The sequence below is a fragment of the Furipterus horrens genome, unplaced genomic scaffold, assembly GCF_987537825.1.
Source record: "Furipterus horrens unplaced genomic scaffold, mFurHor1.1.pri manual_scaffold_1, whole genome shotgun sequence".
Lineage (NCBI taxonomy): Eukaryota > Metazoa > Chordata > Mammalia > Chiroptera > Furipteridae > Furipterus > Furipterus horrens.
Window position 1 is genome coordinate 7,358,925 of NW_028327171.1, and position 27,994 is coordinate 7,386,918.

The following is a 27,994-nucleotide window of genomic DNA, read 5'->3' on the forward strand; positions in this document are numbered from 1 at the left end:
ACACACACACCATGATTCTAAAGAAGAGCCAGGCTTGGAGTGCCCACCCAGGGCATCGGCGAGAATAAGGAGCAAGGCCTGCACTGCCCGTCTGTCAGGTGAGAAATGAATGAAGAAGGAGTGACCCATGATAAGGAACACAGGCAAAGCTTTCAGTATGTGTGGCTATAAGGGGAGGGCGCAATGGGGCAGAGGTAGGATCAAGACAGGTTTACAGAAAAGAGAGAGAGAGACGGGGCCAGGAGGCAGGTGGAAAACAAAGCTGCAGGAGAGAGCCGATAAGCTTCCACTGGGCTGCAGGTGGCCAGTATCCTTTTACCGCCAAGTCTGGGAGGCACTGGATAGACAGAGAGGAAAGACGTCCCTTGATCTAGTCTGTGTAGGGACTTTTAAAAAACACTCTTTCTCCCACCTTCTAAGTTCCCCTAGCTTGGTTAGTAATCACATTAACAGGAGAAAACTCAACTTTTAATACCTGCACAAGGGGAATTCACATAAGCTAGAAAGTTCCAAAGACAATGAGGTGACGCAGGGTACATATGACATATGGGACAAAGGAGAAAAGGCGGGGAGAATGGGGTGTTACAGGTAGTTAAGGCAGAGCAGGGCACAGGTGCAGACAAATCCTTGCTGGGCAACCCAGAAACCATGGGACGTGGGGCGTGCGGTGGTCACGGGCTGTCCTTGGGGTCTTCCTGTCTGATGCTAAGGCTCCCTTCCCAAACAAAGCAGGCTTTTTTATCTGAATCTCTTGAGCCCAAAAGGGGGAACAGTCAAAGGTTCTTTCTGAGTCTTTTCTTAAGAACCAGCTTAACAACCAATATCCCAAAAGGCACGGTTTTTTGTTTTGTTTTTTTCAGGGGAAGGCGTGATAGCAAAACCTTGATCCCCCTCATCTGCAAACTTAAGGCTCAGCTCTTGTTTTTGCCTTTTTCTCTTCCTTGTTAATGCCGTGCCTGAGACACAGGAGTGGTCAGTATGGTGACAATGGCTTAGCACACAAGACACAAACGTAGAAACCAAAGGAGGATACTACGAAGTTTTCAAGGGGATCTTTTAGCTCAAAACTATATTTAGGGTAATACATTTTGGGTAGAATTTCCCACATGCTTCCTAACAGACGGAATGCAGGAGAGGAGAATCCAGCTGCCTTCTATTAAAGCCAGATAGATTTGCAAAAGATGTAAACTGATGTCATTCTTCTGTTTTTTGAAGTATAGTTTTAATTAAAATGTTACTTATGTTGCTGTGTAGTGGTATTATTGTTATTATTAAGTGAATTGTTACATGTTGTTAAAATTGCTCAGTTTTATTTCCTAATTTGGTAATTATTGGGATCCTCAATTTTTAAGGGAATAAAGGGGCCCTGAGAACAAAAAGTTAGAGAGGGGCTGGTGTAACAGGAAGTCAAAGCTAGGAGTCACAGTGGCCAGAGCCAGTGGCCACCAACAAAGAGCGATGACAGTCTCTCTGCCCAAGCACCACGGATTTCTGGGAGAAATCCCTGGTTAGTTCCCTGGGCTGGAGGTGGGACCTATCCTCTCTTTCAGGGATGTGCTTAGTGACCAGGCTCCCTCTTCGCAAGGAGGGAGGGCCCATCTCATGGCAGCGCTTTGTTTCCCTGAGTGGACCAAGAATGTGGGTGGCTGAAAATTAGGTGATCACAGAGGCTTGGGGGAGGGCCATAGGGAAGGGGCAGAGGAAGGCCAGGAGAAGGAGCTGGAGCCAGGAGAGGGTGGGAGAAGCCTGGGGTGGCGTGAAGGATGATAGGCCAGTCTGAAGAGGATGGGGGGTGCTGTCAGAAGTGAAGATTTACCCTCTGCCCCCTCCTTCTGCACAGCTGCCCACTACTAGGGAAGTGGTTTCTTTTTTGGAGAAGTGCTTCAGGAATGATAGGAAGAAAAACCGATACTAACCCCCCCAGAGGGTTGACACATATGATTTCCATTAAAACACCTAGAAAGAAAATCCTTGTTTCCCAAATCCGGCCAGCACCATCGTTCTGAGTAGGGATCAAGAACTCTCAGACATTCGTAAAAACAGAGTGCACCAAGGGGCCTGACCTCAGGTGCTGCCACTTTGGCGTGCACTATTTTCTGATGAGACAGTCCTGCCTTCCGTTCAAACTGCATCCGCTCCTGCGTGGCTAGATCTTTAATGCACTGGTTTACCTGCAAAGCTAAACTTGCCCTCTTCAAATGAAAAGCTCACGCATACACTAGATGGAGCCAGGAGCTTCGTGAAGGACAAACCTTAATTAGATTTGATTTTTTAAAATTTCCCTTGTGGCTCTTAATTATTAGAGAGAGCAAATGTCTCTGATGTTGAACTTATCCATCACGTAGTCCCTACATCAATGTCCTTAATGCATTCTGTGTGCTTTTTATAAGGTTACCTTCTCCTGAGACCTGTCTGAATGGCTTTTGGAACCAACTGGACACTGAGGAGAATAAATAATCTTTTTTTAAGTACACTTCCTCCACAACCTTGATTTTGAAATGTGAATATATGAATATAATAGCTTGGGAATAACGATGCAGATTTATGGGGAATATCAATTTAGGTTATAATGGGGGCCCCAAATAGGCCTTTCTTTGTGTGGCTGGGGATTTGTCCAACTTGGGATCTAGTCTGGGGAAAATGTGATTTACAGTTAAAGTCATCTAAAAATCAATACAGCAGAAGCTGTCTGACACAAGGTCCCTTGCAGAGCCAGACCTGATTCTTAAATTAAGAAGATAGGAATAAAAATAATCTTCAGTAGAAGTCACTGGAAACTGCAGCGAGGAGGGAAGCTTTGCTCCAACTTCCTCGCGGAATGAAGATGGGCTTGTTTGCTTTTTAAAACACCCAACATCATTCAGCTGGAGAAGTCAGAAAGACTTTTTTCTACTCCTGTTTCAGGAGCAATCGACGGACTTAGCTTGTGCAACTGTCCTCCTGCCTTTAATACCTAAAATAAAATAACCCTCATTGCTTGAATTACGGAACGCATTTCTGCGGTCCTGCCAAGTATTAATTAGATAGCGCACCGCCCAGAGCTGCTGGGGGAGGAGGGAAGAGGCGGAGGGGCCGGGGGGCCCAGAAATTCGATGTTCACTGCAAGTTTCTGGCTGGACTGAGGGCGTCCTGGGGGCGGTGAGCGCGCGGCTCCCAGCAGCATCGTATCTGCATTACTGATGAGCGTGGGGCCGAGACACCCCGGGTGGAAGCCCGCGGTGGACACCAGCCCCTCCCCCAGTGGGAGACGGTAGGCGCCGAGGGAGAACCCAGGCTTCGGCAGCAGCAAGAGAGACCGAGTCCCCCCCCCCCCCCCCCCCATCTCCCTTCGTCCCCGGGATTTCCACGGAGAAGTCTCCAAAGCTCTCGCGTCCTCGCCTGCCTTCTCCAGACCTTGACCCTCCCAGCCTCCACTCAGAGGCCGAGGTGGGATGAAGAAGGGGGAAGGGGCAGGAATGGGGGCCGGGGGTGGGGATCGGCGCGCGGGAAGTGCCCCCAGGAAGCGGCCAGGCTCCGGTGGGCTTAAGGGCGGCAGGAATGCGCTTGGCGGGGGGAGGTGCAGACGCGCGGCTCTGCGATGCTCGAGGCCCGTTTACGATTCCCTGCTCTCCTCTCTGACCCCCGAGTGAGCCCCAGCAGCCCCCGCCCCCGCGGGGCCAGGCGACAGTGGCGGGGGCCCTGGCGCGCGGGGCCGGGGGTTCAGTCCAGGCCCTCGCTTCCCCTTTAAGGGTTCCCGAAACTTTCCCCCCTGGTATCAGATGAGTCTCGTCACATCCGTTGGCCGCGGCTGCCGGGGCGCGTTCCGAGGAAGTTCGAGACACGAGTTTCCCGGGGAGGAGGCGCGGCCCGAGCCCAGCAAGGGTGGGCAGGGCTGGCCAGTGCGGGCCCTGCGCACCCCCAAGCCGCGAGCCGCGCTTTGACCTTGGCCGCGCGGGAGGGGCCCGGCCCTTGCGGGGCAGCCGCCGCCCGCCAGAGGGGGCAGCGGCGACCAACTTGATCAACTTGGCGGCGCGGGCTGAGGCTGCTCCAGCGCCTCCTCCTCTTCGTGGAGCCTCCTCCCTTGGCCCTCCTCCCGCCCGTCACCGCCGCCGCCCGCGGGCCCGGTGAGCGCCCAGCCCTTTCCCGCAGCCCCGCGCTACGCCCAGTCGCTGAGTCGCCGGACGGGACAGCACGGAGCCGGCCCGGCGCGTTCCCCGGGCCCCGCTGCTGGCATGGGCGCGCTGGCCCGGGCGCTGCTGCCGCTGTTGGCCCAGTGCCTCCTGCTCGCCGCCCCGGCGCTGGCCCAGGCGCCGTTCACGCTGCCCCTCCAGGTGGCCACGGCCTCTAGCTACGGGGCTGCGCCCACTCCCGGGCTCGGGCCCCCAGCCCAGCCGCGCTCCGATGGCCTGGCATTCGCCCTGGAGCCCTCCGGGGGTGCGGCCAACTTCTTGGCCATGGTTGACAACCTGCAGGGGGACTCCGGCCGTGGCTACTACCTGGAGGTGCTGATCGGGACCCCCCCGCAGAAGGTAGGTTGGTGGGCGCTCGCTTGCCGGTACGGACCGGCGCCCTGCAGCTCCTGCTGTCCCTCGGCTGCAGCTGCGGGCTTCTGTGGGGCTCGTGCGAGCGCCCAGCCGAGCCTCCGCGCAGCTTAGGGTGGCCCCAGAGCAGAGTGGGGATGGCGGGGGCGGGGGCGCGCGGGGGGTCCCGCTGGGCTGGAGCGGGGCAGGCGCACTCGGGACTGGGAGCGGTGGCAGCCCCGTGGGGGGGTGCAGCCCAGGGGTGAGTGCACGTGTTTCAAAACTTGTTCGCTCCCCACTCCTGTGGCCGGGCAACTAGGAGAGACCTGTAACTTCCATCCCAGGGGATTTCCTTCTGGCGGGCAACACCTCCTTCCAGTTTGGAGACGGCGCTGTGGGCCTTGGGCGCGTTGCTGTTATTCTGGGGGAGTCACTTTGTGTTACTGTTTACACACCGCCTCTCCCGCGCCGCGCCCCGCACCCCCCGCTCTCCATCATTGCTAAGGAGTGGGTGACCCGTCCTCCAGCGCGCACAGCACCCCAGGGAAGGGATTTCTGCGTGAGCTCCGCTGAAAGCTGCGGGGTCCGAGGGGCGGGCTGCCTGCGGAGCGAGCCGCCCTCCCCCGGATTCCTCTGCCGGAGGCGGCTGGTCTGCTGCCTCCTGGCTGGTCCGGCCGCTCAGCCCCTCCGCGCGGAAGGAAGTGTCTGCACCCGTGTGTGAAAAGTGTTAAATGCAGCAAAGCGCCGGGGAAACAGAACGGCTGAGCCAGGCTGCGGGGACCAAGTGGTCGCCCAGGGACAAAATAAAATCAAACAGCTTTCTTTTTCTCACTCTGAGGATGATTTTCATTTATTAGCACTTTTCGTAGCAAGAAATAAATGTCCCCGGGCTCGGTAATCTCAAGAGAAACAAAATCCCAAGAATCGATTTGGCCGTTCTCCTCCTTCGTAATTGAAGTGTGATTTGAAGTCAGGTTGTTCTTGTCAGTAGAAGACGCTGTCTGAAGCGACTTTATTTTTACTTCTAACATTGTCATTTGTGTTTTAATGCAGCCATGATTCCCCCATAAATAGAACAGACTCATGACTTTGGTGTAATTCTAATTAAATTATTCAAGACTTTCTTAAGAGGGAAGGCATGCCATGCTAATTCCTTTAAAAAAAGAAACTCCACTGAATAACTTCTATACTTGCTTAATTAGGGTTTTTTTTTTTTTTTTAAACCTTCAAAAATGCATTTGCTCAAAACTTTGATTCGAGTTGCCTTTCATCAGTGTTGTGTCTGGAATGTCTGGGTGGGCAGTGTCTGGAGGGAGGGAGGGTGGCCCAGGGCGCCGGAGCAAGTCAGCTGAGGACGCTTAACTTGACCACAAGATGTTGATGCTGCTCAGAGACACCACGTGAAAACATGTGCTGGTAGTGAGAACCTTGGACATTTTCTTTTTAAAAGCAGTGTTTTGTTTTTAAGATTTTATTTATTTATTTTTCGAGAGAGGGAAAGGGAGGGAGAAAGAGAGAGAGAGACATTGATCCCACCGAGGGTTGCCTCTGGCACGGCCCAGCCTGGGGACCTGGCTCACCACGCAGGCATGGGCCCTGACTGGGAACTGAACCAGTGACCTTTTGGTATGTGGGAGAAGCCCATCCCACCGAGCCACACCAGTGAGGGTGAACCTTGTACATTTTTCCCTTCCACAAGATATTGAGGGTGGACCTCTCTGGTGGCCTAAGGGTAACCTTTTGGAACAGGCCCTAAATGACATTCCATTTGGGAAAGGTGTGACTTCATGAAAATTTCTTGTTGGTTTTTGAGGGGGAGGGAATTCTCTCTAGTAAAGTCAAGCAGAGTTGGGGCTGCAATAAATGGGTCCTGATGCCTCTCTCCCTACAGAGGAGAAGGGAAAGGAAAAAAAAAAAAAAAAGCCTCAAGAGGAACTAAAAAAATATTACTCTCAGGCTCTCAAAAACAAAAAATTTCATCAGTAATAGCTTCCTTTATTAATTAATCCAATGACCTTTACTTTAAAATGAGAAAGTTGACCTTACAGGAATGGATTGAGTACTTTATGCTTATATCTTCTCCTTGGCCAAGGAAGTAGTTCATCCAAGGTTATTTCTCAGTTAAACATTAGCATGTTTCCAGGGAAGGCTGTTTTTAACAATGCAGATTTAATTTTTACATTTGACAGGAAATGAAATATTCTATGCTTCCTTCTTGGCCTGATTTAGTAATAAGCTGCTTTATAGCAAAATCTGTGTGTATGATCTTCCCAGATGCCTACCGTAAACTCTCAGGTGATGGTGACAAGTCCATTAGGGTTCATTTGTTCCCTGTGTCCCATAAAACGTCTGTCCAGCAGGTTAGACGGGCAGCCAGCCATGCGGTGACTTCTGAACTCCTGCTCTCCTGTGGCCAAGGGCCATGCATTTATTCTCTGCAGATTCCCTGAGGCCTAAAATAAAACTTGCTTAGGTAGAGAGAAAAATGGAATTGTAAACTCAGGCAGTGAAGAAACGAGAGTTTTTTGAGAATTAAGTAGCAGTCAAGCACTGAGCTGTGTGGTGTATGTGCGCTGTCCCTGGAGATTCTTATAGGCCCCTCCTGTTTCTCATGCCCACTTAGAGGATGGGAAGATGGGAGCTTGGAGAGGCAGGATGACTTGCCCAGGGCAAAGGGACAAGAAAGCAGAAGAACCAGAAACTGAACCCCAGAGCTGGATTCCAGAATCCACATTCTGAACCACCTGTTCCCTTGCCCTCCTGCCTCCTGGCTTTTCTTTGCATTTTGGCTTCTAACTACCCTTTCTAGCCAGAGAACCCTGAACCTTATATCCGAAAATATTAGGGACGTAACATATGATGAAAACTGGACTCTCCCACCCCTGCTGTTCCTTCTGCCTTCCTTCTGGACATAAAGAATAGTTGGATGCAGATATGCATGGGAGAGGGAGAGAGAGAAGATGCGACAGGAACTAGAGCCCCGCAGACCCTCCCCTGCCATGGAAAAGCCAACTGTTGGACATGTGCTGGTTCCCTGAAGGCTTTAATCAAGAACTGAGGGGCCCTTGTTCTGCCTGATGCTCTTCAAGGCATCACAGGCATCTGCCCAGAAGCCTGGGAGAGAGCAGGGCCCCGTTGGCATGGCAATGAGTGCTGGGTGTTTGATACCATTATGTGACTTCTAACAGGAGAGAACCAGCATCTGCTTGAACCGTGCAATTTGGTCTTATTAATAATAATAATGGTGTTATAAAGTGATTATAATTACAGCAATTTCCATGATAAAAAAAAAAAAACAAAGAAGGACTTTCATGCTAACACAATAAATCCAACTGAAGATGCTAAAGGTCTCCAGCTGCAAACCTTGTAATGGCTTCAGAAAGGCTTTTGGGGTCTCTGTTGAAAGATTCTCTGTCATCTGCACTAATGTGGATAAAACAGACAGCAAAATGGTTTTCATGCTTAAATATTTGAATATTAAAAAAATGAAATTATTTTGGGACTTCCATTTTAATCATGGTGCATTGGCTTGATTATTACTTAGTACACAATTTTGGGGAAGAATTTGGACTGAAAATATGAACCAAGCCGATGCAATTTAGGAGTCTTATTTCAGAGTAAGCCATCCAGTGTCCCCAAATTACATTAAGCTCACTGCCAGCGAGGCTGCAAAAAGGAAGGCAGGGGCCGGCCAGAGAGATTTGATGGGACAAACCAAGAAGGTAAACAATTAAGGGAAAAAAAGAAAAGATTACTGGGGTTAAAAGAACCAGAAAGTCAACACTACATCCTTACCAGCCTGTGTGAGTGCAAGGTGGCAGCTTCTGAGCTGGAGTGAAAGAATTCCACATCAAAGACACTACTAGAAGGACAGCACAAAGCCAACCCAAGACATCTGCTCAAACCCACTCGGAGGGACAGAGTCTGAAAACCAACGAACAGCCGTAACATGGCTAACCGACCTTTATTTCGGGCATAGTACATGGTGGGCACCATGCTACGTGTTCTTCACAGATCCCCTTGTCTCATCCTGGCAATAGTCCTTGCAGCATGTACGACTGTTTGACTTCATTCTCAGCCAGGGAAACTATGACTCAGAGAGGGCCACGTAGCTTGTCCAAGGCCACGCTGGTGAGTGGTGGAGCTGGGAGAGCAATCAGGTCTGCCCGGTTCCACAGTCCGAGCATCGTGCCGCCTCTCTTGCCACGCATGTGGGCTTTTTGACATAACCACCTCCATTGGCTGCCAATGACGTGGGGAGCAGCCTGGGCTGATTGCAGGGGCCTGGATGCTGGTAGGGACAGCCTGGGTTCTCGTGCCCTTCCCCCGCCTGCCGGCAGGTGCCTCGGAGATAACGATGTTTGGGGCCGGGAGTTTCCCGCGATAGCAGGGTGCCTCAAACTGAACCTCACTTGACCTTGATCGGCCCGTTGTACTTGCAGCTGCGAGATAACCAATAGTTCCTTTTTTTTCCCCCCTATAAAGCAACCCCCTCTTCCCTAGGAGTTCAGAGTTGGAGCCACTCGCGGCAGGGCTCCCTCCCCGCCTGCTGATTCCCCCAATAAACTTCCTTTTTCCTGCTCGTCAAGTCTTAGTGGCCTTCTGAGCGACTCCGTTCTTACAGGTAGCATTGCACACGTGACCGTGGGCAGGTGACCAACCTCCCTGTGTTCTCCTGGCATCATCAGTTAGTGATCTTGGGGTTTTTCTTTTCCTGCAGCTGCTGTAACACTTGCCCACAGACTGGGTGACTTAAAACAACAGAAATGTATTGTCTCACAGTTCTGGAGACCGGAAGTTCAAAATCAGGGTGTGGACGGGGCTCTGCCTCTCCCAGTTTCAGCGCTGCCTGCAGTGCCTGGCTTTCCTTGGCTCTTCATGGCCTCACTCCAGCTTCACATGACAGCCTCCCCACTGTGTGTCTCAGTCACTGCACGGGGGCCCACTCTAAACCAGTGGGACCTCATCTTAGCTTGATGACATCCATAAAGACACGTACCAGGACTTAGGACTTGGGCATTGTTTTATTTTTTTGGGGGGTGGGGGAGACATCATTTAATGCACAAATGTGTTCTAAGTTTATTGTTCTATGGATTTTTTTCTTTCGTTCTATTCCATCTTCTAATTGCAATAACTCTGATTTGGAATTCATATGACAGTTTCTTTGAAAGCAGTAGCAAATGGTGGTTTTGGCACTGTGTGCACAAGGAGCCTGTGACAAGGTCTTGCCCTAGGGGACAAGTGAGCTGCAGGACAAGGGGAGATTTCAGATTTTTTTCTGTATTTCAGTATTGGTTTCCTCACTACAACTATTTATTTATTTATTTATTTATTTATTTATTTATTTATTTATGGTTGTTAAAGATTTTATTTTTTTTTAAAGAGTGGGAAAGGGAAGGAGAAAGAGAGGCTGAGAAACATCGATGTGAGAGAGGAACATCGACTGGTTGCCTCTCTACACTGCCTGACCAGGGACCAAACCCACAACCCAGGCATGTGCCCTGACCGGGGATGGAACCGGTGACCTTTCTCTTGGTAGGATGATGCCCAACCCACTGAGCTACACCGGTCAGGGCTGCTTACACGTTGAAAGAGTCTCTTATCATATTGCACTAATTCTTGAATTGCTGAAATTATTGCATAATGTGGGAAAGGCCCATTCTATCTGTGCAAGCTCACACCCCTGGCATTTACATGCCTACGACGAATACATTCTCATGTTGTGAACAACACAGATGAAGGAAGGCTTGAAAGCTTGTATTTCACATTTGAAAGACTTTGTAAGGCATCTGTCACCCGTTCAAATCGGATACATTTGGTATGAAATTCACACTTTTTTCCCTAAGTTCATCTTCTCACTTTACGCAGCGCGGTCTTGACTTCTGTCTGATTTCCTTTGTCATAGGAAAGTGGGCTTAACGTTCTCTGGGTTTCCTGTTTCCTCCTGGGATGATTGCTGACCTCTTCTAACTAAAAACGAAAAAGGAAAGGTCAGGGTTAGCTATTGCATTAGTGACTCTCCTCCCTGGCAGTGACGAGCTGTGTCGGACCCCAGGAGAAGAACTTAGACGCGGCGTTTTTCCTTCCCTGTGGTGTCTGGCAGTATGCCAGGGGGCTTATTTTCCATCTCAGACACTGAGCTGAGCAGGTCAAGCTGTTAGTCCCTGGATTCAGCGTCCGCTGGGGGTGACGTTGGTGACTGCTGACTTTTGCCCCAGCCCCACGCAGAGTGCAGCAGGGGTGGGGGCTGGGTCCTGTGTGACAGGCAGCGGGGCACCTGTCCCTTCCACCTAAGAGCTCCGTTTACCGCTGACAATGGGCCTTCTGCTTACTCTTGGCTCCAGTGCCATCTGTCACAGATTCCTCCTCACTCTCACTCTGTTCTGCTTGTCCAGCCTGGACTTGATGTTGACAGTAGGGCTCATTGTATGTTGGAGACAACAGATACCACCTGGAAAACAGAATGCACCTGTGAGGCAGGCGGTGGCCGGCCGCGGCTTCTGTGCCTTTGTGCACATGTGTGTACGGGTGGCGTGTGAGCGAGGGTGCGTGTCTGTGGTCTGGGCTGGCTTCCCAGGCTGCGGAGGGGTTGTATGTGACGCACAGTTGGACTGCTTGTCACTTGGCTCCCCTTCATCCTCTCCTGGCCCGGATGGACACATGATTTTATTTTATTTTATTTATTTTTTTTTTGCCATTGCTACTCAGTAAAAAGGGTTGCTTTCTAGCTCTTGGAATTCTCAGAGAGGAAAAACTACTCTCCCAGTGCTGAAATGACCACATTCAGAAAACAGACCTCGTAGGTTTGGTTTTGAGTTCATGCTTACTATCCAACACAGACCCTGGGGCGGATGTTTTCAGATTCTTATTATGCGACACATGATATACCTGTACCTGGAAATACACCATCCCAGCCCTGCCACTTGAGGAAGAGGAAGGGGACTGTCTGAAAAGGGAAGAAGGTGGCGGTGCCTGGGGCCAGCTCCGTCATTCCAGGGAGCCAGAAAGGGCAGTAGGAAACCCCTCCTCCCCTTTCGCACTGGACTGGAAATGGCAGAGGGGAGACTTATACCTGGTCCCCCAAGGCTGGCCTTGTGCTCCCCAGCACGTCTCCAGCCCCTCCCAAATGCAGCGGGATAAATGGCCTTCTTGGCAGCAGGCAGAGAACCCCTTCAGTGCACCAGCCATTCAGCCCCCCCGCCAGAACCCGAAGAACGCAGCCCACAGGGCAGCCCTCAGCAGGCGATGCCCGGGGAGAAGAGATGGAAAGTATTGAGTCAAGCCCTTTTCCTGGCAGCAGGGAGGGCGGCCTCCTCTGGCCTGACGCTGTGGCAAGGTGAGCACGTGTGGCCACCGCAGAAGCTGCTTCTTGGTGAAGGTGGGCGAGGATCCCGGAAGCCTCCTCGGGGCACCCAGAGCCCTTTCCACCCCATCGGCTGCTTCCCGGGGAGACTCCTTGGCTTTTTCCGACCGGACAAGCTGCTGGGAGCAGGCAGAAGTGTGGGGCTTGTGCACTTATTTGGGGATTAGGCGTGTTGGGTGCTGATCCCAGGTCTGCTGCTTGCCAAACGCTGGGTGCGGAGCAGAAGTTCAGCCTCTTGGAGCCTCCGTTTCCTCACCTGTAAGTCAGGCAAGTTGACCAGGGATCCTGAGATTCCTTCTTTCTACAAGCTCTAGTGCTCCGCCATTATAATCCATTTGATTTGCGCGAGGTTTCAGCAGCTCTCGTTTTCCTCAGTGGTATGCAGGTGAGCCCCCAGGGATCTGTTCAAGTGCAGAACCTGGGCCAGTGCTGCGGGGCAATGCAGGGTGCTGGGTCTCAGGCCACAACCGGAGTTCTTGCTTCGCACAGCCAGCGGACCACTGTGGCAAAGGCTAGGAATGCCTTACGGAGTTGGTTTGAAAAACAGATTCCTGGGGCCCCACCCAGACTTCCCGGGTGAGACCTGCTGCACCTGGGGCCTGGGGGTCTGCATTTTATTGTGCCTGCCGCACCGCCACGCCCCCACTCCTCCAAGCAGCCAGCCCAGCCCCAGCCCTTAGATGCTATTTGGGGGCTACGGCAGAGGCCAGCCAGGTTCCCCTCTGCTTCTGGTTTTCTGTGCAAAACGCGTATGTTTTTCATCCTCCTAAACGTAGTTGTTCGGTTAAATGTATCCTCTGCCCCTTTGGAAAATCTCTTACCTCGTATAGATTGTGTTCCCAAAGCTTCCTTGTGTTGGCAGGGGGGAGCCTGGGGCCGGTTTTCTTCCGGGAGCGGGCTTTGAGGCCTGGCTGCTCAGTCTCTATGAGTTTGTAGCCTCACAGAGCAATATTTTGTCAATCAGTAAAATGAACTCCTAGGAAAACAAAATGAAAAAAATAAAAAGGCATGCAAATACAAGCGCCACTTCTTAAGGTATCAGATGCAGCAGACATCCCATCTCTACTGCAGTGATTTTCAACTGGCATGCCGCAAGAACTTCTAAAACACACAGTACCTGACTATTATTCAGTCAGGGGCACTGACCTCTTTTCCCTTAGATCGTCAAATAAAAAATGACAACGGGCAACAGAGCTCCAGTGTGAACGAATCAAAGTTATACCTACATTTTTTTTTTTGTCAGATCAACAAAAAAATACATTTTTTGCTACGCCACAGGATTTTACGTATTAGTTTATGTGTGCTCTCTTGCACTGATCTCAGAAGTTTCTGGGGCTTCCTCTGCTATGCCTCACCCCGCCCCCCACCTTGTTGCCGGACACCTTGTTGCTGGTTACCTGGTTGCTAGGCAGGTTACCTTGTTGCCAATGTGTAGCTGTTTGTGGATTGGTGCCTTACAGAGCCCTCCGAGGCTGTAAAAAATGCACTTGCTGGACAGATTAAAAGTGGTTACAGACAGGTCCATTAACACATTTCTTTGGAAGCCTCCTCCCTTCAGTGGGACAGGGGTTATTTTTGCTAAAGCAAGCAGGAAATGTGGTAGTGCTGGATTCTGGGGTTCCTAGCCCTTTCCAGAGAGGCTGGGACTAGAGCTTGACCCGAGGCGTAGCAAGTGGTCTAACTCATGGGTTCTTAACCCAGGAAATGGTGCCCTCCGGGTGACCGGACGCTCTCTGGAGACAACTTTGGTGGTTAAAACTCGGGTGCTGCCACTAGTATCTAGTGGATGAAAGCCAGGGATGCTGCACAGCAGTGCCCAGTACGGCCTCCCCTGTCACACACACATCTACCCGCCCCCCAATGTCAACAGTGCCAAGGGTGAGAAATCTGTGTAACTCAACACACCAGCTCCGCTGGCCTGGAAGCAGCTGCCCAGAGCTGGACGGGCAAGTGTCTATTAGAAGCAGCTGCTTCGGGCACGAGAGGGGAGTGGCAGCATGCGGATGCCTGTTGACACCTGCTGACCCCGCCCCCATCTTCCCGGTCCCGTCTTGTCCCAACGTCAAGTTCCTCTTGCCAGATACAGCAAGGTATCGGAGAATTTAAAGTGACTTGTAATTGGAATGGCTGGGGATTAAAGAAAAGGAAGGATTTTGAACTAGACTCAAAGAATGAAGCATGCTTTCCTTACTTCAGCATGTTTATTAAGAACCAGCTGTATACCCGCCTCTGTTCTAAGCCCTGGAAGGCAACAGTCAAGTAGACAAAGATGTTCCTTGCTTTTATGGAACCTGTGTCCTTGTTGGGAAGGCAGAGTGTAAGAAGGCCAACAGAATTGTCGGTAAGTGCTATGAAGCCCGGGCAACCTGGGGATGGATTTAAGAGAGGAAGGAAAAAAGACTTTTTTAGAAAGAGCTGCCCCAAAAGACCTTTCTGGGGAGGTACAGTGCGGGCCGTGGCAGAAGAAGAGAGGGCCCAGCCTTGAGAGGTTGGGGGCACCGTGTTCAGGTTGAAGCCAGACAGGCAAAGGCTCCCCCTGGGAGGATGCCCCAGCATGAGCTCGCACGTCCCGTGGAGAGCACCCCCCTTTGGCCCAGCTTGGGTAGCAGCTCTTCTTCGATTGACTTTACAGTCGTGCCTTGGGGTTAGATTTTATTAGAACAAAGGCCTTACGATGCATGTGAAAACACCCTGTGAGGGACCCGCTGGCCAGATGGCATCTCAGCATCCCCCCCACCCTCACCCCAGAGACCTGAAGCTGTTTTTTACATTTTCTTCTACTTGATTGACCGTGTCTCCCGCACGGAGGCTGTTGATAAGAAACTTCGATGTCTGGTTCTTTGTATGGTAACTGTAGATGAGCTATCGAAGTATAGGAAATATTGTAGATATGTTATTATTAGCCCTGGGGTTCTGAAATTTCATGACATTGTCTTAGGATGGCTTTTTTTTTTTTTTTTTAATGGCGGGCACATGCAGAGTCTTTTCGGGTTAGAAGCATGAGACTTGGTTCTGAGAAAATTTCTGGTAAAATGTTTATTCTTTCTTTTTTGTCCTCCTCTTATCCATGTGTTGGGCCACATAAGTTTGGTTTCTCCTGTTTTACATGCCTTTGCCTTTTCATTGAACTCCCTCTATTCATTTCTTCGAGCTCAACTTTAATGTTCAACAGCTAGTTGTTTTCTCCAGAATGTGTCAGGGGTCATTGTTGTGGCCTCTTGTTTCAAAGTCATGTCTGTCGCTCTGAGGAAATTATGGTGTTTTTTTTGTGTTGTTGTTTTTTTTTTTTTTAACGTTTGTGTTCTGCTTCCTGCCTTTTCTCTGTTGTCTCTGAGTTCCTTTCCTGGGGGTGTTTGTCAGGGTCCCTGTCGTGTGCTGGAGGCTTTCCTCAGATGCCTAGTGGTGACTGACTGTCTGTATTTAAAAAAGAAGCATGACACGGCCAATTGGAAGTTCAGGGCTATGCCCTGTAGGCAGGGTAGAGAGTTTACTTTCATTATTTATATCCGAGTCTAGTTGTTGATACATGGCTGTGATAACGATTCCGTTACCTGACCTGTGGCAGATATTTTCAGTTGGGTGATTAAACCAACACACCTTCCCAACACTCAAGAGTTCTCTCTGGCCTGAAGCTGTCACGGCAGCCTCCTTTGTGACTCAGGACACAGCCGGGGACATGCACCTGAATCGGAGTCTCCTGGGGGATTTCAGGGAAGGCTTACGTTTTCCGGATAAAGGTGTCAGGTATGGCTGAAATGATCATTTCTCCTCCTTCCTGCCTTTGATAAAAATGCAAGGCCTTCAACAGGGACAGCCACCCTCTGACCTTGACTGGAAGGCCAAGGAAGACAGCAGTGACCTGATAGTGAGTTTCCCAGAGATGCTGACCTAATCCCAACCATCCCTAGAGACTTATTGATTTAGAGAAAAACAAGTCTCTGCTTGCCTGATCCACTCTAAATCTGTAGTTTCCTGTTTACTTCCAGCCAAAAATATTCCAAATAATGCACCATCATAACTTTTTGAGGAAAAGAAAAAGATAACTTAATAATTTTTTTTAAAAGTTGAAGGCAATTTGCCATTCTTCTGGAAATATCCGGAGAAGCAGACAAGCCCAAAAGTCTTTTATTATGGTCTTTGTTGCTGTTATTGCCAAGACACTTATTTCCAGTGGGCAAGATGTAGACCCTGTCGCACTAAACTTCGGTCACCACAAAAGGAGCCCCAAATGAGAAGACCACTGGGGGGTGGTGTATGGGCTAGACTGGGCATCGGCAAACTGAGTCTGCCTGATTTTGTAAATAGAGTTTTGTTGAAATACAGGCATACTGATTTGTCTTCACGTTGTCTGTGACTGCTTCCCCACTAAAGGTCAGAATTGAATAGTTGAGACAGATACCAAATTGTCAAAGCCCTCCTTCCTCACTCCCTCTGTACAGAGGACATTTGCTGTCCTCAGGGGGCACCTGTCAGGTGCTAGGACTAAGGAGGGAGCATAAGTGACCAACTGGCCAGCAATGGTTTTGTCCACATCAGGAAGCTGCAGGTTGGCGGGGGCGGGGGGGGACTTACCTGATGGGTATAGGGGAGGGGGAGATGGTGGCTCCAAGGGGCCCACTGAGGACCCCACAAGAGGAAGGCTGAGCATGTAGACATCAGCCACACCGAGAATATACCAACCATGAAGTCCAGTAAGACTGTTCCTCCCTTTACTCCGCCTTTCATCCTGGAGAAAACAGAGACATTGTCATGAGCAAAGTGGGGACATAGAAATAAGTCCCACCACGCCTCCCCTTCCCTTCAGTGGGTCTCTGAATCCAAGACAAACCCATGATGTTGGATGCCAGAGAGCAGCATTGATGTTAGACAGGACTGGACTTAAAATACCTAAAAATAAAGGTATTGCCACAAAGCTATTAGAAAAATATAAGCATTGCCGAAGATTTCCTTCAAGGTCGGAGAGGAACAATTTACAGAGCTTGTTTGGAGGTGGCTGTGTGACGGGGGGAAGTGCTATTAAAAATGCTATCTCATCATGCAAACCCGGCAGAGGGAAGTCTGGAGATGTCTAGCCAATTTCCATATGCATTTCCCCTTTGACTCAGAACTGCACTTCTGGGAGCTTGCAGGAAAGTTACATTGGGGGAAAGATATGAAAGGCAATTCTCAAGTCTATTCATTGTACCATCACTTGTACTATAATAGCCAGTGATTGTAACAACCTGAACACTCATCAGAAAGGGGCTGACTGGTGGAGGGACGGACATACGCCAGGGAACACGGCGCGACTGGAATGAATGAGGACTGTCCTAGAGAGCTTCGGGCGAGAGGAGCGAGGTGGAGAAGAGAGTGGATGAATGTGAGCCTGTTCGTCTAAGAAAGTGGACACATTCACGCAGGCGCTTTGCTTGAGAGACTGTCCAGGACAAAGGTCTCCAAAGACGGGCCGATTGTGCAGCTCAGCAAACACGACCTCTGCCCCCTCACACGTCCCTTTGTGTGCGGCCTGCTGCGTCGGTCTGCAGACTTCAGCACTTTATTGGTCTGGTTTTCTTCAGAAAGTGAGACCCCTCAGGATGAGCTGCAGGCTTCATTGCCCAGAATGCCGCAGTCCCAGAGAGGCTGACTTGTGTGCTGAGCACTGGTGGCTGGCTGAGGTACGCTACTGAGGAGGTATTGGGGGAAAAAATAAAAATAAAAATGTGTCCCTCTGCGGTGATATTTTAACACTTGAGTTGAAAACTGCTTTTCAAAAGAAGATCCACCTATGGAGAGAGTCTTCAGGAGATATGTTTAAATGTTTTCATTATTATTTGATTTTCTATTACCAACAATGATAGAAGTTTGCTGCCTGCAAAAACCCTTTGAACCTTTAACCTGGAAACAGAATTTATGACAGGTGTAAAAATCTCCCAAACATTTCCAGTCTTTCAAAATGAAATTTTTTTTTTTAACTCTAGAACTAAGTAGTCCCTTCCGGTTAATTTGCTAGAGCTACTGATGGCCTTTTGGGAAGACAAGGGTTTACCATTCACTGTCCCCATTTTACAGGTGAGTAAACTGAGGCACAGGCGGTTACATTGCTGAGGCCACACAGCTCACAAGGGCAGAGCCAGGGTTTGAAAACGGCGGGCTGTCCCCCGACTGGGTGCTCTGAACCACTCTGCCAGCTGCCTGCTAGCCCATCAGGTATAGCTGTCAACACACAGAGGACTGAGTACTGAGAAATAATTTTTCTTGGTGGCATAGTTTGTCCAAAAGTTCTCAGAGTCATGAGTCTGTGAGGATTCAGTAGCTTCTGTAAGGAAGGGCGGGCCCGGTTTGGTTCAAGAGGAGCTGTCCACTGCTGAACAGAGCCAACGTGTGTTGGTACTCAAGCCAGCTCTTGGATAAGCACAGATGCTCAGCAAGTAGTCATTCATTTGTCCGTGCGCCATTCTGTCCCTGACACGTGGCCTTCTGGAGAATACCCTGGCCACCTTCTTTAATAAGCTCCTCTCCCAGAGCGGGTCCAGAATAGACGAGAATAATGGAAAGCTTGAGCTAACCCATAGAGGTCAACCCCACCAGCGACCCCGTGCACTGCCTGCGTGCAGCCGATCTTACCTTCTCCCCTTAGCAGGTGTGAGTTTCAACCCCTTGAGTTTTAGCCCCGCCCACTTTTTTATGGAAACCGACTCGGAAGTCCAGGGGCAGCTTGGCCTCTGCTCATTTTTTCCCCTGCCTGTGTACGTGGGAGCTGGGTTGGCTGCCTGAGCTTGCTCAGCTCCCCCTCCCGCCTTCCTGCTGCCGCGTCTGCCCTCGTCCCCACCTTCTTCCACTGGGAGCCAGAACAGGGAGAAGGACATCAGTGAGAAGCAGATTCTAGGGACCCCTCTGTGGGTGGCGGCAGGACCCTGCCCTGGGCCTAGCAGGAGACAGCAGATCTGGGTGTTGGATGAAAATGGCACACCCAGGGGACGGGTAGGGGCCCTTCTGTCCCGTGTCAGGGTGGCCAACTCCCAGGAACTGAACTGCTCAGCTAGCTCCCTTTTCTCCTCGCTATGGATCAGGCCCATTAGGACAAGAGAGAAACCCATGTACATACCCTTCTGGTTTGAATGTGGCTGCGTTTCCCTCCACAGCTGCAGCTTCCGACGGCAGGTCCCTTCCCAGCTATGCCCCCCGACCTGTCCCTGCAAGCCGGGGTGGGAGAGCCCTGATGGCTGCTGTGGGGGCTCTGAGGGCCTTGGCTGCGCCCATCCTAGCCCTGCCCACACACCCCCGGATCGCCCTCCATCCATGACACCTCCTCCCGTGAACCCTGCGGCAGAATCCCTCTCCTACTGGACACTCTCAGCACAGCTGGTGACAATGACAGTGAGAGCAAAACTTGGTTTACTTTATGAGTCTGTCCAAAATTTTTAACTCAGGCCACATTATACCTTAGTTGGTTTGTAGTGAATATACCGAGCTGCAGAAGGAGCCAAGGTCATTGTCAAATCTGTGTTCACTAACCTCTCCTGAGCATCTGCAGGCCCATGGAGCTGGACTGAAACCGTGTGATGTGCAGGGTCTCAGGGCCTTATCCCTGCGTGTGCTGGCCCACCTCCTGCTATGGGCTGAGTTGCGTCCCCCTTAAATCATATGTTGAGTTCCTCACCCCCCAGAACCTTAATGTGCCTGCATATGAAGGGAAGGCTTTTATAGGGTCATTCAGTTATAATGAGGCTGTCAGGGTGGCCCCTAATCCTACCTGACTGATGATCTTACAAGAGGAGGCGATGACCCTGACAGAGAGAGAGAGAGAGAGAGACGCCAGGTGTGCGTGTTCACAGAGCGACGACCACGTGGAGAGGCGGCAAGAGGGCAGGTGTCTTCGAGCCCAGGAGGGTGGCCCCAGGAGGAATCAGCCCTGCTGGCATCTCGGACTTCAGCCGGCAGAACTGGCGGAGAGGAACTTCCGTTGCTGAAGCCACTCCCGTCTGTGCTTGTTTGTCATGGCAGCCCCAGCAAACTCATACCCCCCACTGACGCCCGCCTCCCGCCCGATGGGATCCTAATGCACACCTCCAGCTCTGCCTCCACCCTCACTCCGATCCCGGGGTGTGGGTGGCCCCATCCCCCACCCCTCCCGTTCTGTCGTCCCTCACCAGATCATTTCAGGTTGGCAGGAATGAGGGGGAGGGCTCTCTGGGATAGAGTTATCCCCGTGCTATGATAGCCCCCCTGGCCCGTTTTCTGGATCATAAAACTATATCGTTCTTCAATAAATGGATGTTAATATAGCCGAAACCTACTGACGCCCACTGTGCTCCTGCTCTTATCACGCTGAAGGCAGAACGAAGAGAAGCATGCTTAATAGAGTTACGTTTGTTTTTCACAAATCCACTTGGGGCAAAATCGTGACATTCAGGTGACCCAGAAAATTATGGCTTCTTTTATAGCCAGTTCTCCAGGGCCCAGGACCATCTAGCTGCCTGCCTTTCTGACCTCTTGGAACAAAAAGGATTGAAATGTTTTGTATGGAACCTGGCACTTACGAGCATGAGGCTCTCAGTTATGACTCTTAATGTCTCATCTCCGTCCTGGCATGTCATTGATCTCCAAGCCCGGCAGCCCCTCTGGGGAGAGGACATTTCAGACTGAGCCGCCCACTCACATCTCCATTGTGTCCCAGAACTGAAAGGTGTCGCCAAGGTAGGAAGGCTGCCAGACCCTTCCTAAAAATCCGAGTTCAGGTGATTATGGGCTGAAATCTATGTTGACCGTGGATGAAATCATTTGAGTTAATTTGGGAAGTTTCAAAGAGTAATCAATATTTTCCAAACTTGCAAGCCCAGCAGTTTTTTTTTGTTGTTTGTTTTTGTTTTTGTTTTTAGGATTATTTTCAGTGATTAAGACTAAAACTTGATTGTTTTAAAACTCCATTAGAGGCTCTGATTGGATGGGGCAGGTATATTGGAATGATTTTTAAAAATCTATATAAAATACAAACCCCATCTTTGTCCCATAGGGCCTTTATATTGTTTGCAATGTTTTAGGAAATTGTGAAATCACATAATACAATTTTTACTAAGAATTATGTTCACGGGTTTTTGTGCTAAGTGGGCAGGTGTGACTGTAATCCCTTGTTTGCTGTGCATGTCGTGTGTGACCTGAATAATATTTAGTTGACATGTATGGAAATTGGTAATAAGGTGTTTGATCAGTGGATTATTGGAAGCTGGTATGAGGCTGGATAGTGACGTTAAATAGACCCTGAGAAGCGACCATGATGGTGAAGGGGCAGGAAGACTTTGCCAAGGTTAACATGTTGCTCTTTTTTTACCTAGCCTCCCCAGTTTCTCTCGTCTCTAGAATGTTCTGGAAGATTTCCGTGTGACTGTTTGATTTCCATGTAACTGTTCGAGGCCCTAATTAGGAAAACATCTGTATTTAGCTGGCATAGAAGCCAAAGAGGAGTGCACCTATCATTTCTCCTCTGGGTCCACTTTCTTTCAAAATACCTGGACACCATAAAAACGTGGAGATCAATGGAGATTTAAGGCTGTTCCTGAAAGGAATGTACTTGGCAGAACTTTATAAAACTTCCTTAGCAGAGAATGCTATCTTTGATCACTATAGGCTATTAAAATACTTCTTTTTTACCCTCCTGGGTTTAACAAGGAAAAAGTGTCAATGCCTTTTGCAAACCACATACAAATAGCCTGTTCCTTATGTGACTGGCAGGAAGTTAGCGCAGGGCAGTAAACTGGGCAGCTGTGGCCTTTTTGGATTCTGAGGTGAAGTGTGGGCAGATCAGAGCCACATGCACAGAGAATGTAAGCGGGAATGAGGTTTTAGATGCCGAGAAGGTGTCCGTGAAAAGACGAGGTCACAGCATCCCCACTGAGCCCAGTAGGAGGGGCTGCAGATTACCGGGCATTACCATTCTCACATTCCTGTGCAGACACCCCTTAGCTTTAAGGTCCCTGTGACACCCAGGCCTTAAGTTACATTTTCTGCTTTCAAAGCACTTAATGAGAGCATTGTATGTGTGTTTTCCCGGGATGGGCTTGGAGAGGCTGACCTAGCAGGCCTCTGGGTGGGCGGATTTTAAATACAGCCATCATTCTGTGTCATCTGTAGGTACCGCCCAGAGTAACAGAGGATGTGATTGGCAGTCCACCGCCCTATCGGAAATTTACTTTCCCAATTCTTGTTGTACACTCTTAAAACTGGTGACAGGACACTGACAAATGTAATAAACACAGGAAATTATTTTTTAAGTGTATTAAGTGGCAGGGGAAAGGGCTGAGATATTAAACTTTTAAATCAGTAGATAAACTTTAAATCAGTCCTCTCCAGTGACCTGCGCTTTATTGTCTCCCAGTCCTTTGGTGGATTCAACAGACTGAAAATTATTATAAAGAGAAAAGTGGTCTCTCGTCTGAACGTTAGGGGGTGGATTCCATAAGGGACATGGTATCTTCTTTGTCCCTCTGGTCCATGCATGTGCTAGCTGCTCACTAAATATTGGGGAAAAAAATCCTCCCAGAAGACGTGAAGCAGGCTTTTGAAGAGATCTCCCTACACCTGTGGTCAAGCAGCATTTCTCACAAAGCCAGAAGGTGGGGGCAACCCAAGTGTCCATTGATGGACTTTTTAAATGTGACCGACACAGACAATGGGTTGTCATTCAGCCTTAAAAGGGAGGGACATTCTGACACATGCTGGAGAGCATGGCTGAGCCTTGGGGACTTTGTGCTCAGTAGAAGGAGCCAGTCACTCATGAGGTGCCCAGAGTTGTCAAAGTCATAGCATCAGAAAGTAGACCGGTAGGTGCCAGGTGCTGGAGGTGGGGGAGGGAATGGGGACTTCTTTCATAGGGACAGTTTCAGTGTCAGGATGAAAAGAGGTCTGGAGTGGACAGTGGTGATGGTAGCACACCAGTGTGGACGGACTTAACACCGTGGAGCTGTGCACTTGAAAATGGTGCAGACGGTAGACTTTATGTTATGTGTGTTTGACCACGATTTAAAAAATGAATCGTATTACCTAGAAAAATAGTGAGGAGTAACCATTTTATAATAATAGAAGCTTGAAAATCATGCCTCTTGCTGCACCTTCTCTTTCTCTGTTATTTTTAAACATTTAGTGAAAATTGACAATATTTTAATGTTAGGAACCAGGGTTAATCCCATGTTTTTAAAAGAAAGTTCAGATCTGAAATGGCTTTTCTTTTCTTTTTTTTTTTAATCCTCACTGGAGGATTTATTATTATTATTATTATTGATTTGAGAGAGAGAGAGAGAGAGAGAGAGAGAGAAACATCGATGCAAGAGAGAAGCATCAATCAGTTTCCTCCTCTACACACCCTGACTGGGGATCGAACCTGCAACCTTTCTGGTGTACAGGACAATGCTTCAACCAACTTCATCACCCAGCCAGGGCTGAAATGGCTTTTCCATTGCTATTACCAACTTGTAAGCAAAAGGGACCATTTAGTGAAACTCCAGAAGTATCTTAAGAGGGAAGACATTGCACCTTTGATGAGGGTCTGTTTAAACTCCTTTTGAACATGTGAAGAAAGAGCTGGTTTTTAGCTAAGTGACATCTTCTAAAATCCCTGAAAAGGCGTGAAGGGTTTTAGGGAGCAGTTTTAGTTGTCTCTTGGGGGAAGAAAAGACCAGCCAACACTCTTAACAGGTTCCCCTGCCTGTCTCCTTTCCCCCATGATCACCAAAAACGTGGGGACAAACCTGCTTTCATCCTTTTTTACTGAGTGCTTTCTGAGAAGCAGTTGAGTGTGAACATGGGAAAAAGAATCATTATTTTTACTGGCGTCTGTGAATGAAGTCCAGCCTTGTGACTCTCACTCATGACTATTTAAAACTCCGCCTTCGTTCCTCATCAGTGGGGTGGCATCCTGCCAGCAGGTACATTGCGTAACCTCGGAGACTGAGGGCAACGCCCGCAGCCCAGGCAGGGACATCCAGACGCCCTGACATTCTCCATAGAAGGGGTGCCCCCTGTGCTCGCTCTTCTCTGCCCCCCAGCCCCCTCCCAATTTTGCCTACAGAGAGAGAGGGCCTGGCCCAGGACATGGAAGCATCCAGACCCCTGTCCCCGAATAGCCTCTTGCAAACAAACAAGCAACTTTCCGGCTTCTAGCTCTGACTTCCAGAAGGTCGGCGGGTGTGAGGCTGCTCAAGGCCGTTCCCCTCTTAGTCCCTGCTTTGATTCTCCATGCAAGAGGCAGAGAACCAGGCACTGGGTTTTGGGATCTCTGAAGGTAATGCCACCTGTGCGGCCACCATGGCAAATCGGGCGCCTCCTGCAGGTGTGACGCTGGCTGCTCCCTGAGCTCTGCGCCCAGCAGTGAATTGGCGCCCAGTTCTGGCCCTGGATCTGCCAGCCCCTGGCCCAGGGACAGCCCCGGATGCATGGTCACACCACGGGACCTGCATGTGGATGTCATCTCTGAGTCTCAGCAGCCAAAAAGGATGGCTGGAGCCTCAGAATATTAAGGGGAACAAGCTGGGAGTCAGCTCTCACAGGTCAGCAGGAGACTGAGCTGCAAATCCATACAGCTTCACTGGGCAGCGGGTTTAGAGGGTAGTTTTTTCTCTGCCCCAAGAATGCTGTAATGCTCTTTCTAATGCTAATGCTATTGCTCCCCTCCTGTTACAAAAGGTCCTTAGAGCCCTGGAGGCTATGGGATTGGAAGACCCCAGATTCTCCAGAACCCCAGGGAGGGCTTTGAACCCCCTGAGAAACCCAGGCCAGAGAGCTCAAACTAACTGGACGGAAGTTTCTTGGGACAGGATGGCCTCAGTGATATTTGGACACCATTCCTTCATTCAACACCCTTTATTGAGCACCTACTGTGTGCCCAGCACTATGCTCAGAGCTCACAACACGAAGCCACTGGGGTGATCCAAGGAGTAGCACGAGAGAGAGAAACATGAGCAGCTTCAGGAAGATTCCAGAAGTAGGAGAAACAGGACCACACAGATTCCTGGGGGTGGAAGCAAAGGGAAAGGAAAGGGAATGGAGGCGCTTGGGCGCCCAGGGGACAGAGTGACTTGCTAACCAGGGTGGGGAGGAAAAAGCAGGCAGAGCAAAAACAGAGTTGGAGACCCTGGAATCAGAGCTCTGCATGGAGCTCTGCCCTGTTCCAGCCGAGCACTGGCACTGCCCACCCATGCTCCCGGTGGTTCTGCGCACAGTCGGGTCCATCTCAGCATCACCTGCTGCAGGAGCGGCTGCTGTGCGCCGGGAAGGACTGATGAGCGCAGCCTGCCACGTCTGCAGTTTGCGCACGCTATCTCCGGTCTGCGCACGCCACCTTGGTCTGCGCACGCCACCTCTGGCCTGCGCACGCCACCTGTGGTCTGCACCCGCTACCTTGGTCTGCGCCCGCCACCTCTGGCCTGCGCGCGCCACCTTGGCCAGCGCGCGCCATCTCTGGTCTGCACCCGCTACCTTGGTCTGCGCCCGCTACCTTGGTCTGCGCCCGCCACCTCTGGCCAGCGCGCGCCACCTCTGGCCTGCGCGCGCCATCTCTGTTCTGCACCCACTACCTTGGTCTGCGCCCGCTACCTTGGTCTGCGCCCGCCACCTCTGGCCAGCGCGCGCCACCTCTGGCCTGCGCGCGCCATCTCTGTTCTGCACCCACTACCTTGGTCTGCGCCCGCTACCTTGGTCTGCGCCCTCAACCTTTGGCCTGCGCGCGCCACCTCTGGTCTGCACCCGCTACCGTGGTCTGCGCCCTCAACGTCTGGCCAGCGCGCGCCACCTTGGCCTGCGCCCGCCGCTAGCTTGGTCTGCGCCCGCCACCTCTGGTCTGCGCGCCACCTCTGGCCTGCGCGCGCCACCTCTAGCCTGCGCGCGCCACCTCTAGCCTGCGCCCACTACCTTGGTCTGCTCTCGCCACCTCTGTTCTGCACCCCCCACCTCTGGCCTGCGCCCCCCACCTCTGGTCTGCGCCTGGACTAGCCGCCACGCAGAGGCACCACGGAGGCTTGGCAGGAGCGCAATGCGAGTCGCATTTGCACGGTGATGGAAGTCAGCCGTGGGACGAGAGGAAAGACAAAGTCATGCCACTCCACTCAGAGAAATGGAAACACCCGAGGGTGCCAGGCACTATTCTGACCACATCCCACTTACCCCATGTACTCCTCATAGCAGCGCTCTTTCCTGACCCACCTTACAGATGTGGCCTCTGAGGCTCAGAGAGGGGGTGCAGCTTCCCTGAGTTGCCACAGCCCACAAGAAGCTAAGTCAGGGCTCGCGTCCGGGCGCAACAGACCCTAAGCCCGTGTTTTTCATGCTTTTCCATTTTAGACAGGAAGGGCAGGGTGGATCCTGGGAGTATAGGTAGAAAATGAACTCAAAAGCAGCACCCTAGGAATGAACAGGCCTTGCCAGCGCCTTTAAGGCCATGGGTGGATGATAAAATCCTGCCCCCCCTGCCCTTTCTACTCTTCCTAACAGGGATGGGTAGTTTGAAAGGTTTCAAAACTTTGGGAGCACACCCCTCGCCCCCAGTAAATGCCCCACCACCCCCGGGACAGGGTTCAGCTGCAGAGGTGGTGACAGCTCCCATGTTCAGAAGGACTCTGATCTAGTGGTGACTTTTAGGTTCTTCAAACCAGGACCCTACACCCACCCTCCCACACTTCAGATCCTGCTTTCCCAGCCTCGCCCTCCTCAGCCTGCATTCACCGGCCAAGCCCTAAGTAGTTCCTGGGAAACCGTCACCATGGCTGGTACCAGGCAGCCAAGCCTGGGTCCCTCCCCACCATGCCCTTGGCAAATGGTGGTTTTTCCAGAAGGAGCTGAGGAATCTGCATGGTTCTTAGGTTTCCTAGTAGGGCCTGTGGTGCAGTAGTGGAAGCACAAATATGTATGTGCATGCACACACACACACACACACACACGCAGAGCCTGAATCAACTGTATGATCCAGCTCCTCTCAGCAAAGTTTTTCAACATCTGGTTGTGTTAAGTGGAGCCCTTTGGAAACGATTTTCCCCCTTCTTTATAAAAACAACCTTAATTTTAAATTGTGGAGAAATGGCGCGTGGCAATTATTTGTGCTTCCTTCAACAAGATGTGTTTAAGTAAATGAGATTCATTTCTGGAATTGAAGCGCTGAAAGAACCTGATTAACAAGATTGGCACCAACAATCACGTGTGATAACTGTGGGCAAACAGCCCGTGTGGCTGGGCCGGGAAGGACGCCACTGTGGGTTCTCTTGCCGGCAGACTCTGGCAGATGGGCCGCTGATGTAATTAGGAACCGTTGTGTGAAATGAGCCATTATTTAAATTATCTGCTAATTTTCCTATTAACCTGCTGAAAAAGAGACAGTGATATCTGAGTCTTGGGCTGCTAATCGGTAACTAGATGCATAACGCAGTTCCTTCCTTGAATGCAACATTTTACCTGTTGCAGCAATTAGCAGTTGGCCTTCTGTGCAGTTAACTGCCCCATGCATCAGCAAAAGGTTAGAAGGGGCAGACGGAGCCACGCACGGTCTGCGTAGGCTTCAGCCAGGGGGAGCCGGGAGGGGTGGTAGCTGGTTCTTAGCCCTGGGAAGATCTTAGCTTTCCTGACCGCTCTGTGTTTGTTTTATTCAGGGTCTGAGTTAGAGGACATTTGGTCGCTGGGGTGCATACGGCAAAGTGCGTGACTCAGCCTCCCCTTGTCTCTCTCTGCCCGAGACATTCATGGAGGAGAGAGAGGGGAGGCAGAAAGGACGGGCACCCACGAGCAGTGGCTGCCTGGGCTCAGTCCTGCTGGGGGGCACTTCTGGGAGGCCACAGAGGCACACTCAAGGCTGTCCCCAGAGGAGCAAAGAAACAGAGGTCTCAGTCCATCAGCTATAGTGTATTTAGGGTTGAGGGCCGCTCCCGAGAACATTCTCTCTGCGATCTTCACTCCAAGCCTGCCCTGGACGCTGGAGGGGTTGCTCCTGCAGCTAAAGGAAGTCACCAGGGCATGGTGGGTGCCTTCAGGCCCCCACTGTCCTCTTGCTTCTAACTTTGTTATCCTTGGATATTTAAGAGGGGGTGTGTGTTTTATAGAGTAGCCGGGACATTAATAAAAGGAGTCCATCCTAGCCAGTTCTAAAAATCCTAAATAAATTTTTTGCACAAATGTG

General features: G+C 50.7%; 1 protein-coding gene and 1 long non-coding RNA gene across 2 annotated transcripts in view; one reads left to right on the forward strand and one right to left on the reverse strand.

Moving 5' to 3' along the window:
• The first annotated feature begins 3,827 nt into the window (after positions 1-3,827).
• BACE2 (beta-secretase 2) overlaps positions 3,828-27,994 on the forward strand; it is a 69,423-nt gene continuing 45,256 nt past the window's right edge. The window contains exon 1 of the mRNA XM_090271826.1: positions 3,828-4,508. Coding sequence (XP_090127952.1) covers positions 4,212-4,508 — 297 coding nt within the window. The 5' untranslated portion in view covers positions 3,828-4,211. The remainder of the gene's footprint in view (positions 4,509-27,994) is intronic.
• LOC150020569 (uncharacterized) lies at positions 10,236-12,314 on the reverse strand. The gene is made up of 3 exons (XR_016510014.1): positions 12,119-12,314; positions 10,832-10,950; positions 10,236-10,469 (listed from the first exon to the last, which is right to left on the reverse strand). It is a non-coding gene; the product is annotated as an uncharacterized LOC150020569 (long non-coding RNA).